At 42.2% G+C, this 12,956-nt stretch overlaps 1 protein-coding gene across 1 annotated transcript in view; it reads right to left on the bottom strand.

Annotated features, from left to right (window-relative positions):
* uvssa (UV-stimulated scaffold protein A) overlaps positions 1–12,956 on the bottom strand; it is a 57,256-nt gene that overhangs the window by 17,219 nt on the left and 27,081 nt on the right. Inside the window, exon 9 of the mRNA XM_083980118.1 lies at positions 7,432–7,543. Within this exon, the coding sequence (XP_083836244.1) occupies positions 7,432–7,543 (112 nt within the window). The remainder of the gene's footprint in view (positions 1–7,431; positions 7,544–12,956) is intronic.

Raw genomic sequence — 12,956 nt, 5'->3', positions numbered from 1 at the left:
TCGCGAGTATATTCTATTGGTTTAGAATCCAAACCAATCAAATTATCGAGGGACGTAAACAAACTTGCGGCGCTATTTTGAGATTCCTTGCATTTCCTGGTTGCCGTTTCTCACATCTTTGAGTGTTTTTTCCTCTCATATTCTCCTCTCTCTGACAACTTGCTTGTCAACAGAAAGCAGCGTGTACTTATGGGGGGACAACGTGCTGCTGTGTTTTGAATTTGACTGCAGCAACAATTTTGGCCACATTCCCACATATTGTACCTTTAATTATATTAGCATGTTTAAAAAACTTATCTGCTAATTTCATTGGAAAGGGGCTTCTATTATATTGATCTTTTAATGATTAAATATTCAAGATGGGAAAATAAATTCACACGTGCATTTATTTAAACTACTTAATAAATAAGGGATGAAAAAAAGTAGTTATTATTTTCAGTACGGAGGGCCACCTGAAACCAGCATTAAAATACCCCGGTTATGGTTACAGGGCTGATATGAACCTCAGCTCCTCCTCCATCTATCACGCCTCCATCTCTGACTGTCACATGATGACACGCACACTCAACCTGCTCATTACAAACCAGGAAAATGGCAGAGGTTGGTCTGGATTTCACAGACACTACGACACACTGATCAATGGGAGGAAAGTGGTGTAGCTGTAGGTGTCTGACTGCGGTGTACGGATGTGGAAAATGGGTGGGTGGAAGGTGGCAGGGGTTCAAAGACAAGGAGAAGAAAAAAGAGAAAGGAGGGTTCAGGGGAGAGAGAGCGAAGAGAGAGGAAAGGTGGAAAGAGGTATTGATTTTCTGGGGGTTAAGCAGGGCCTGTAATTAAAATGTTAATTTGAGAGAGAGAGAGATAGTGTCCTGACAGCAGAAATGGGGATAAGACGACTGATAATCAGAATGACAGAACAGGACAGAGGGGAGGAAAGAGGAGAAGGGGAGAGATAAACACTCGCCAAGCACTTTATTAGGAACACCTCACTAGCGTTGAGTAGCTCCTCAGTTCTTCATCTGGAACTGATGGAGCAGATGTTGACACTTTCCTGACTGCATGGCATCAGATTTCACAGCTGCACATTGTGCTGTGGCTGGCACGGTGGTGCAGCGGTCAGCACTGTTGCCTCTCAGCAGAAGGTTCCCATGGTTCTGGGACCCAGGCCCAGGCCCAGGGGGGCTTTCTGGGTGGAGGTTGCATGGGTTCCCCAACTTCCCACAGTCCAAAGACATGCACTCTGGGAGTGGCCAGAGAACCCAGAGTGCATGTAAACGCAGCACTACACTCTTAGAAATAAGGGTTCTAAAAGGGTTCTTCTACTGTAGAAGGCCCCCCCCCCCCACAGTGTTCACGGAGGAAAATAAAATGTACCAGGCTGTAAATATGTTTTTTTAAGCTGTAAAGTCGGCCATTTTAACATGGGGCTCAATTGGAGTTGCTCCCTTCTGGAGTCAGCCCCCAGAGGCCGCCGGGGTACTGCAGCTTTTTGAACGCGGAAGTGGTCTTCACTTGTAGAACCCACAACCTTTGGGTTCGACCTGGAACCATTTGCTTCTGAAAAACCCTTTCCTGGAGAAAATGTAGTGTAGTGTTCTTGGTAACACTAAGGGTTCCAGTAAGAAACATTTTGATCCAGAGAACCTTAATAAAAGGTTCTACCAGGAGCCAAAAAGGGTTCTCCTATGAGGACAAGCCGAAGAACCTTATATGGTTCTAATTAGCACTTTTATTTCTAAGAGTGTATCGGGTATCATTTCAGAGCTCTGACTTTCCAACTTGACGTCACAACAACATCAAAACATGGCGGCCCTCGTCTTAAACGGTTAGAATTTAGACATATTAAGTTATTTGTTGAGGTTTGAATGCATATTTTTGTGTATTATTGCAGTAGCCTATATGAAATACGTTTATATTAAGCTGTGATTGTTGTATTGTGTGAAATTGTGTTCCTCGTATGTGACGGAAATAAGGTTTAACTGTTATCAAGGCTATAACATTATTATACTCATCTGCGGCGTCTCCTCTCCTCCAAAATAAACAAAATTTACTGCTGCATATATTTTTCGTATTCAGCTATGAGCCACAATTCGCCAAACTTCCTTCAGGTATCCATGTTTTTTCTCTTCTGAGTTCCTGCAGCATGAACGCAATGATGTCGGAAGTTGGACGTTTCCGAGTTGGGAATTCCGACCTCCGAGTTGTTTTGAATGCAGCATAAATGTGTGTGAGTGTGTGTGTGTGTCTGTGGATGGGCTGCTGAAGTGTCCACCCTCGGTTGGGTTTGGGTTGATTCCCCCCACCCCCTCTGCAACCATGCATGAAGAAGCGGTATAGACAATGAATGGAGGGACATTCTGCTGTCAATCTCCTGTTCCAGCACATAACAACGGTCCTTCAGGAGTCAGGACACCACACCACCACCATGGCAGGTTGGGTCCAGGGTTTAAACTCCAACCATACCATCCAGACCTCAACACAAACACAGATCCCCCGTTTCTAAACTGCTGCCACATGGTTGTATGGTTGCATGGTTGCATGAATAAACAAGAGTTCCTAATTAACCCTCCTGTTGTCCTCCTGGGTCAAGAAAGGAAGGACGAAGGGAAAGAAGGAAGGAGAGAGGGAAGAGATTGGGTCAACTGGGTCAAAAAGTAAGGAAGAAGTAAGGACAAAGGGAAGGAAGGAAGGAAGGAAGGAAGGAAGGAAGGAAGGAAGGAAGGAAGGAAGGAAGGAAGGAAGGAAGGAAGGAAGGAAGGAAGGAAGGAAGGAAGGAAGGGAAGGAAGGAAGGAAGGAAGGGAAAAAGGAAGGAAAGAAAGATGGAGGGAGGGAACAGATTCGTTCAAGGAAGAAGAAGGGGCAAAAGAAGGAAGGGAAAGGGAAAGAAAGATGGAGGGAGGAAACAGATCAGGTCAATTGGATCAAAAGAGGAAGGAAGAAGTAAGGACAGAGGGAAGGAAGGAAGGAAGGAAGGAAGGAAGGAAGGAAGGAAGGAAGGAAGGAAGGAAGGAAGGAAGGAAGGAAGGAAGGAAGGAAGGAAAAATGAAGGAAAGAAAGATGGAGGGAGGGAACAGATTTGTTCAAGGAAGGAAGAAGAAGGAAGGAGGAAGTGAAAGAAGGGATGAAAGTGGGGAGGGAAAAAGGAAGGAAAGAAAGATGGAGGGAGGGAACAGATTCGTTCAAGGAAGGAAGAAGGGAAAGAAGGGGCAAAAGAAGGAAGGGAAAAAGAAAAGAAAGAAAGATGGAGGGAGGAAACAGATCAGGTCAATTGGGTCAAAAGAGGAAGGAAGAAGAAGTAAGGACGAAGGAAGGAAGGAAGGAAGGAAGGAAGGAAGGAAGGAAGGAAGGAAGGAAGGAAGGAAGGAAGGAAGGAAGGAAGGAAGGAAGGGAAAAAGGATTGTGGAAAGAAGGAAGGGAGAAAGGAAGGAAAGAAGGAAGGAAACAGATTGGGTCAATTTGATCCAGAAGAACAACAGGAGGGTTGCGGTCAGTGTGTGTAAAGGCATTACAGTGTAGTGCACACATTGACTGCTGTGTGTCACAATATCAACACAAACCTCCACTTCTTTATTGTCTATTCTCATGTATTTTACCATCTCAGTGGACCCATGACGTTTCGCTCTTCCTCAGACGTTCAGAGTACTATAGAGACAGACGCCATATTTAAAAGTCACGTCATACTCACACACCTGCTATGTATCAGCTCCAATCAGTAAACAATCATTCATTAGCACTGATTGTGCAGCAGTTACTCGTACACATATTAAACATAATACACAAAGTGCTGGTATATACAAAAATATCATTTCAACGGGCCAGGCCCAAGTTAAAGTGAAACTCAATTTTCATTTTTAATCAATAAAATCAATTTATCGGCCAGCTCTAGAGCCTTGAATTGTAATTGGTCAGCTAATGAGCCAATAACAGCTCTGACCTCTCCTTCAGAGTTTGTAATGAGTTAATCAGAGACGAGATGTTGCTGGGAATGTGTGTGTTCACTGCTCACATGGGTTTGGAAGCAGGTGGAGCAGAGAAGGCTAGGAGCTCTGCAGCTAGTTAGTAGTTTTCAAGCAGCCCTATGCTTGTATTATCTGGCTATTTAGCTTTGTGTGCCATTAACCCCCCCACCCCAACACCCCACCCTCCGTGTGTGTGTGGGAGATGGGAGGGTTAAATGTGGTGTGGGGCTAATGGGGGCTCATTACAGAGGTTATATTGTTAATTTGGTATGGTCCCTGTCGATGGTAATGGTCTAGCCCACTAATCACCCTGACACACACACAGCTGTTTTGGACCCATCAGATACAATCTAATTACTTTTGTGTCTAATTGATTAGTAATGGAGGGAGGGGGGTGGTGGGGGGAGGGGGGGGGGGGTCTCCCAGGTAAAGAAGAGGCTCAGTATGAATAGAATCACTCAGTGGACTGTTGGCGAGCAACACAACGACGACGACATGGCTGACCCAGCAATAACAGCACAGCCAGCATGTTTGTTGTGTTACGGTGTCATTAAAGGGATAGTAGCATTTTTTTTAAAGTGGGGTTGTATGATCTACAAATAGCCCCTAAGTACTTTAATTGCAGTAGAAGACTCTCTGCACTCCTCCCGTTAGCAACGCCAGCCCATAGCCCTGCCCAGAGACCAACCCACGTATCCCTCCGCCCAGGGTTAGCGCCCGCCGATCAGCAGTTGGTTAGCTCCAAATAAAAACTGTGTTTTTCCTGCACTTTGAAGGGCTGGAAAACATTATATTATAGCGAACAATGGAACTGTGTTTTTTTTTTCAGGTAAAACCTCTTTTAGGCCGTGAAAATAGGCCGTTTCTTTGGGTCTGTTCACAACACTGTATGTTGTAAATCTCTGGGCAGGGCTATGGGCTGGTGTTGCTAACGGGAGGAGTGCAGAGAGTCTTCTACTGCAATTAAAGTACTTAGGGGCTATTTGTAGATCATACAACCCCACTTAAAAAAATGCTACTATCCCTTTAACACAGACAAATAAACACACATATAAACTTCACATCTGAGTGTGTGTGAGTGACGGTGCGGGGTGTGAATGTGGCTGACAGAGCAGCGCCGTCCTCCGCCGCCTGCAGCCTGGAAACCATATCAATAGGATTCATATCCATCTGATATTTACAAAAAACACGTTGCCGTGGAGCTGACGCAGCAATAACATGGTGGTTAATGACCTGGACATTTAACCCCTGACCTGCTGCTGTGCTGCCTGGAGGCCAGACATGATCCATACCAGGAACAGTACGAGAGCAGACAAGCATGTGTAGCAAATGTGTTGACAGGACAATATCCATCAGAGATACACAGGAAAAGGACACAATCAGTCTCCATTGAAAGGCTCAGCTCATTGTTGTTTCTCCCACCCGGGGATAACACAGTTTAAAGATTTATTTCAGAAAAAAACAAAAAACTAAAATCATTCCTTGAGCTTAAAGCAGAATATAACATTCCCAACTCTGATTTTCTTGAAGTATATGCAAATCCAGAGCATCCTACATTCACTCACTGATGACAAAAAGCTCAACTTTGAAGTGTCTGGATTGGAAGAAACTCAGTTAGACGATATCTTAATGAAAGGATGCCACTCAAGTTTCCCTACCTTACTTAAAAAATTGGGAGGCAGACATTGCAATAAAGCTGGATGAAAACATTTGCCAGAACATCTGCGAACTAATACACTTCCCATTTATGAGCAAAAATAAAAGAAACAAATTGTAAATTCATTCATAAATGTTATCTGACCCCCATGAGAATGCTTAACATTTTGAAAGAAAGCTCACCACATTGTTTAAGATGCAAAATTAAAGAGAGAACATTCATGCACATGTTCTGGCTGTGCCATAAATTAAATAGTTTCTGGAATCTGATTGACTTATTTACAAAATCTGTTTGCATTCTGCATCTGTTTTGAATTTGAGTTATCCCCTCATGTTTACTTACTACTAAATAGACTTGTAGTCAAGACCGCCTAAACCGAGACCAAGACACTACCAAGACCAGACAGTATCAAGACCAAGACACTACCAAGACCAAGACCAAGACAGACCAAGTCAAGACCAAGACCAGTTCAGCTCGAGACCGAGACCGAGACCGAGACCAAAAAAAAAAGTTGTTTTTGCCATTTTGCATGAGTTGTAGAACATAAGCACCATATTGGGTTCAGCTGCTTAGTATGAGAAATGTATTATTTCAACTACAGGCACAATAATACAGTGACAGTACATGTCTTGTGTGTGAACTCACTATAAATGTTTTCATCAATTGACTAAAAATCTAATATGTGTAGCAATTGCATGACCACACCGTACTACACTATTTGAGGATTGACTCTTGAGTGCTGTTAAGGACTGACATGACTATAGTCCTAAAGTCATCTAACAAAATAACAATTGTTAGTTGTGTGGCAAACATCTGTAAAACCGAACCTGATGACTGACGAATTCGCCGACATTTTGCGTCCTCCTTCATAGATCTTGACTGTGCTTCAGAGGCTTCAGAGGGGGGAGGGGAAGCGTGAGAGGACAAGCGCCGCCGTCTGTGTCACAAAATGTATGTGATTGGTACTTGAAGGGGGCGTATAATGATAGCTGTATTTTTAAAAAAAACTGTCCTTGCCTGCCTGGATAGGTTACATTCCCTTCGAGACCGCGCTGCCAGTCCGAGACATTGCGAGACCGAGAGACCCGAGACCGAGACGAGACCGAGACCAAAGACTGTCGAGGCCGTGACAAGACCAAGACCACGAAAAAGCGGTCTCGAGACCGGTCTCGAGACCAAGACCGGTCTCGAGGACTACAAGTCTACTACTAAATTATCTTATCTTATCAACCTGAGCCATTTAGACTCAAAGAAATGTAGATTATTGTCATTTATGGAAAAATGAATCACCACCAACATTTCATATGTTCCTGGATCTTACAGCTCAATTTCTTCCCTTGGAAAAATATAATCAGGGTAGTAACCTTTGTATACCTATATAATTCTGTCACTGAATTGATATTTAGTATTTTCCTTCTTTTTTGTTTGTAGGTGTATGTGGGGATGTTGAAAGTGTTTTGTGGGGCTGAATGAAAAAATAAAAATAATTCAAACACAGATGATGTTTCTGTGAGTCAAAGTGTGTCTGACCAAAACCTCCAATCTGGTCTTACTGACTGACCCCAGGTCTGCTAACTCCTTTCACACAGAGAGGAGAGAGTCTATGACAGACAGCGACGGGCGTGGATTCCAAATAAAGCAGCTGAATAAGAACTTGACCTGCTGCTGAAGGCCGCCTCTTAGAACTCACTGTGTGTTTGTTTGTAGAGTGTGTGTATGCATCTTAACAGATTAGCATGGCAGCAGGTCTTCCTTTGTAGCTTAACTTGACTGTTGATCCAGATGTCTGTGGGTCTGGGCTGACCTGGACTTACCATACTCTGCTCGGAGATGTTCTGGAATGTGGGGCTCGTATCCCTCTTTCTCTGGAACCTCATCAAAATCGTCGTCGTCGTCCTCCTCCTCTCCGTCTGAAGAAGCCTTCATCTGAGGAAGAGGAGGGAAGATGTGGTGTTTGATGTTACATCAAAAAAGACAGAGAAGAACATTCCACATCTCTGTCCTGAGGCAGGTGTAGGACCAGTGTGGATGGATCCAACGGAAGAATTAATAATAAACAATAATAGTCCAGTCATTTGATGAAAAAAGGTTGAACAAATTACAACAGAAGCAAACTCAACTGATTTTGTATCCTCAACATGTCCTGAGTGAGGAAAAAAAGCCCAGAAGAATCCTATTAGGGGAAAGTTTAGAAAAAGACCCAAATATCCCATTCATACGCCTATTCATTATTTTTCTCACCTGAATAGGGTACAATTTTTAACCTTTAAATATCTCCATGAAAATTACTGAGTTGATTACTTACATTAAGACAAACAAAAAATGTATTACAAGTTTTTTGAAATTCTTTGTTAACATGAGCAAATTTGCATAGATTTGCATAAATTCCACCGTTTTGACGGCACATAAAGGTGCTGTGGTGGTACCAGCATGAAAATTAGAATGAGTTGACTCCAGAGGTTCATAAAGGGACCTGTGTATTGTCTTGAAATTTCAGACCAAGTCACGGAGTTTACAGTACTTTCACTTTCGTCAGCTTACCAACTGTAGCTTTAATGAGCTAGGGCGCTTAGGCAAAATGAGTCCGCAGCGACGGATTCTTGAAAAATTGCAGTCATCTTGAAATTTAAAGTGGTTTCTTGTGGGCTGACCGATGGAGTCAACTCATTCCAATTTTCATGCTGGTACCACCACAGCACCTTTATATACGTACACATATGCCGTCAAAACTATCAAATCTATGCAAATTTGCTCATGTTAACAAAGAATTTCACAAAACTTGTAATACATTTTTTGTCTGTCTTAATGTAAGTAATCAACTCAGTAATTTTCATGGAGATATCTGAAGGTTAAAAATTTTACCCTATTCAGGTGAGAAAAATAATTAATAGGCGTATGAATGGGCTATATTTGGGTCTTTTTCTAAACTTTCCCCTAATGGGATTCTTTGGGGCTTTTTTCCCTCACTCAGGACATGTTGAGGATACAAAATCAGTTGAGTTTGCTTCTGTTGTAATTTGTTCAACGTTGACCCCTTTTTTTGGCTTAAAATTACTGGACTATAAACCATTGATTAATGTCTCAGTGTTGGACCTATAGCACACCTGTCTACACTGTTTACTCTACTTTAATAAAACATGTTATTAAATGACGGACTGTGTGTTGTCTCCTTCTGTGGCACCATGACTAGAATAAAAACAGAGTGGAGCTTCTTCCCTCATAAACAATAGCCAAGTTTAATCTGGTCAAGCCTTCTGTTCTGGATATGTGGTGCATATGACACCCCCTCTTCATCTTGTAATAATTGCACACATGCTTAAAAAATATAGTATATAAATAATATTATGAATCAAAGAACATATAATATTATAATACAACTTTTTTCATATTTATTGGTCAGCCACAAATCTCTGTGGTGGCCTGAGATGGAGTCAGTGTGGAGTCCAGCTGTCTTAAAGGGATAGTTCAACATTTTGGCAAATTGGCCCATTGCCATAATCCCTATAGTCATAGCAGTAGGTTCGTTATCTTTTAATTGTCGGTGCAAGCTATTTTTAGAACGGCGGAGCAGAGCGGTGAGCTGCTTAGAGCTACGCTATACGGAGGCTAATGGGATTTCTTGGTTTCCCTCATCAAACTCATCAAATACACAATCCGACAACTACACAACGCTCTGGTGGACAAGTTGTGACCTGCACATTCACCACACTATGAGATAATAACACAACGTTACCAGACAGAGTTGTTTTAGAGGGAAATTCATGCAAAACAGCTGATGCACGTTGCCTTCAGGGACAGTTTTTCAGCAAGCAGACTCTGCATTTACCTCGAAAACAACTCTCAACTGTCTCGTAACGTTCCAAGAAATCCCATGAGCCTCCGTAGCGTAGCTCTGAGCAGCTCGCAGCTCTGCTCCGCCGTTCTAAAAACAGCTTGCACCGACAAATAAAGGTAACGAACCTACTGCTACGACTATAGGGATTATGGCAATGGGCCAATTTGCCAAAACACAGGAGGCCAGTGATGGAGGGACTGGGTTATGTACTCATCCTGGATCAGTTACAGAACTGATCCTCAGGACTGGCTTCAGACTTTAGTGTTAGTAGTTTTAATAGATTGTGTTGTGACTTTGATAAAGGCATGATCTATTTTAAGACAATTCCATAATTCAAATGAACGTGTAAAATAGAAATAAATCCAGATGGTTCACGTACAGTACTGGTTCTGGACTTCATCTGGATGAACTCTAACACGCAGACTGAGGAGGAGAGTAGTTAAACTCACCTTCTATGTCAGTCCTTCTCTCTCCTTGGCTTAAGGGAGATAGGGATGGCTGTGTGTGTGTGTGTGTGTGTGTGTGTGTGTGTGTGTGTGTGTGTGTGTGTGTGTGTGTGTGTGTGTGTGTGTGTGTGTGTGTGTGTGTGTGTGTGTGTGTGTGTGTGTGCATTTGTTGAGCTACTATCAACGCTAAGCAGAATTTATGGTTTTTAATTTCCCAGTCAGGCTGTTAGCCACTGCCTGGGCTACAATGCAGAACACAACACTCCTATACACACGGGGGTCATACATACAAATGTGCTTATGGAAATGATGACACAGACACACACACACACACTCCAGTCCAGTTCAGCATAATGATCACAGTGATTAGCGTTATGAGGAGCAGTAAAACCTAACGTTAAGCTAACCTCTTATTCCCAAAGGCCTCTTTTCATTAGTGTGTAATACCTATGTGTGTGTGTGTGTGTGTGTGTGTGTGTGTGTGTGTGTGTGTGTGTGTGTGTGTGTGTGTGTGTGTGTGTGTGTGTGTGTGTGTGTGTGATAGGAGGCTGCTGTGTTCCGGCTGATGAAGCCCATTAAAATGTTAGAATTAGTTTACGAAGGCAGAGTCCTTAGATGATTAATGAAAGATGTTCACACACACAGGACAGTCAGTGAACATTGCTCAGCCCTCTCCCACTCTGTCTCTCTCTCTCTCTCACACACACACACACACACACACACACATACACGCAATTAAAACACCTCATAATACGAATGCCACTATTCTGTTAACCAGCAGCTAAACAATTAATGCCTAATTAGTTGTCATTAAAGACAAAGGCAAAGAGCAGACAGGTGGACTCAGAGAGAAACTAGACTTCATTCATAAAATCTGAAGATGATGGGATCCGATATTTCATGTTAGGCAAACAAAATGCAAACCCTTCACTCCTACATTAACAATAACATGTTTTTAACAAATAATTACAGGCACACCTGCTAACTTACTGCTCAGATATTAAAAAAACTCCATACGGTATAAAGGTAGATGTTTGTATTAAAGCTCCATACGGTATAAAGGTAGATGTTTGTGTTAAAGCTCCATACGGTATAAAGGTAGATGTTTGTATTAAAGCTCCATACGGTATAAAGGTAGATGTTTGTGTTAAAGCTCCATACGGTATAAAGGTAGATGTTTGTATTAAAGCTCCATACGGTATAAAGGTAGATGTTTGTGTTAAAGCTCCATACGGTATAAAGGTAGATGTTTGTGTTAAAGCTCCATACGGTATAAAGGTAGATGTTTGTGTTAAAGCTCCATACGGTATAAAGGTAGATGTTTGTATTAAAGCTCCATACGGTATAAAGGTAGATGTTTGTATTAAAGCTCCATACGGTATAAAGGTAGATGTTTGTGTTAAAGCTCCATACGGTATAAAGGTAGGTATAGGTATAAATGCTGTGTTTGGTTTACGCCAAACATGTCCTCTGTTACTAAGCTCAAATAATTCAATTCTAGATTCATCTGTGCATCTGTCCGTACGAGCATATTTTTCAAAAAAGGCCAGGTTTTGGTCTAGGTGGTCTCTGGCAGTCTTCAGTCTTACTTTGCACAGCTCGTGCAGCGTGTCTTATGGGAGATGTGTACTCTGACTATCCAAAGAGCTTGGAGACTTCATGAACTGCTTGCAGTGAACTTACTAGCACGGCTTGACCTGGTCATAGATGGTTGCTTTGAATGTTCACCAGTTGTTGTTTTTTTTATCCGGCCAGTGGAATGGCTTAAGTTAGATTCTCTTTAGGCTTATTCATATGTCTTCCCAGACTCATATTCATCTATCCGTCCTATTTTTGATGGACCATTAAATGTTTTCTGCATCCGTCAATCTCTCTGGTGGACATTTTTGATCAGTGTGCAAGCTTTTTCCTGTTGTCTTGGTTTCCCTCATCAAACTCATCAAATCCAACTCCAAAACGCTCTGGTGGACAAGTGATAAATACTGCTTACTGAAAAACTGTCCCTGAAGGCAACGCACATCAGGTTTTGCATGAATTTCCCTCTAAAACAACTCTGTCTGGTAACGTTGTGTTATTATCTCATAGTGTGGTGAATGTGCAGGTCACAACTTGTCCACCAGAGCATTGTGGAGTTGTTGGATTGTGTATTTGATGAGTTTGATGAGGGAAACCAAGAAATCCCATTAGCCTCCGTAGTGTAGCTCTGAGCAGCTCACGGCTCTGCTCCGCTGTTCTAAAAATAGCTTGCACCGACAAATAAAGGTAACAAACTTACTGCTATGACTATAGGGATTATGGCATGCCAATTTGCCAAAATGTTGAACTATCCCTTTAAGTAAGTTAATTTTGTGTAGTTTTTGTATAAATGGTGCAGTTATATCACATGTATAAATCTAATCTAAGAGAAAAATTAATATTGATATGTTGATATTTCTTGACAAAGAATGGGGCTAGGTTATATATGTGTTCCAAGTGTGAAGCAGAGCTGCTATTACAGATGTTCCTCTTAATCCAGATGTTGCTCATCCTTAGGAGAAACATTTTCAACAGCAAACTTTCTCCATCACCTGACTCCTCTACTGCACATATTTATCCTCACAGTACAATGGATTCACACTCAGCACACGTACACACACACACACTCACATTCACACAGATATAGACTATAGGTTTTGTGCTTGTCTGCTTTAATCCTGCCTGGTTTATTCTGCTCTGATCAATGACCTCAGACTAAGAAGTGATCACCCAGCTGGAGGAAAATCCTGCCCTAACATCATCCCTTTTTCCCCTCTTCCTGCTGCTTTGTCTCTAATTCACCTTAATTTAATCCTGATAGCATCGAGTGCTGTCTGCCGGCCTGGCAGAGCTGTAAGTCTCACAGCAGAATTAGCTTTCCTCCAGAAACATTTTGCTGACGGGGATCATGGCTAAAAAATGGCCTCTATTCCCCCACATGGCTGCATGGGGGGCTGCTTTGCATTTAAACAGAGCTTTAGTTTACTCTCTAGGAGAAAATCACACAGAGTCACCCGCAGGAGATAAAAACTGCTTCTTTAAA

Source organism: Trachurus trachurus (genome assembly GCF_905171665.1).
Source record: "Trachurus trachurus genome assembly, chromosome: 10".
NCBI classification, from domain to species: domain Eukaryota; kingdom Metazoa; phylum Chordata; class Actinopteri; order Carangiformes; family Carangidae; genus Trachurus; species Trachurus trachurus.
The sequence above is the reverse complement of the archived record's forward strand: the minus strand, read 5'-3'. Positions and strand labels throughout refer to the sequence as shown.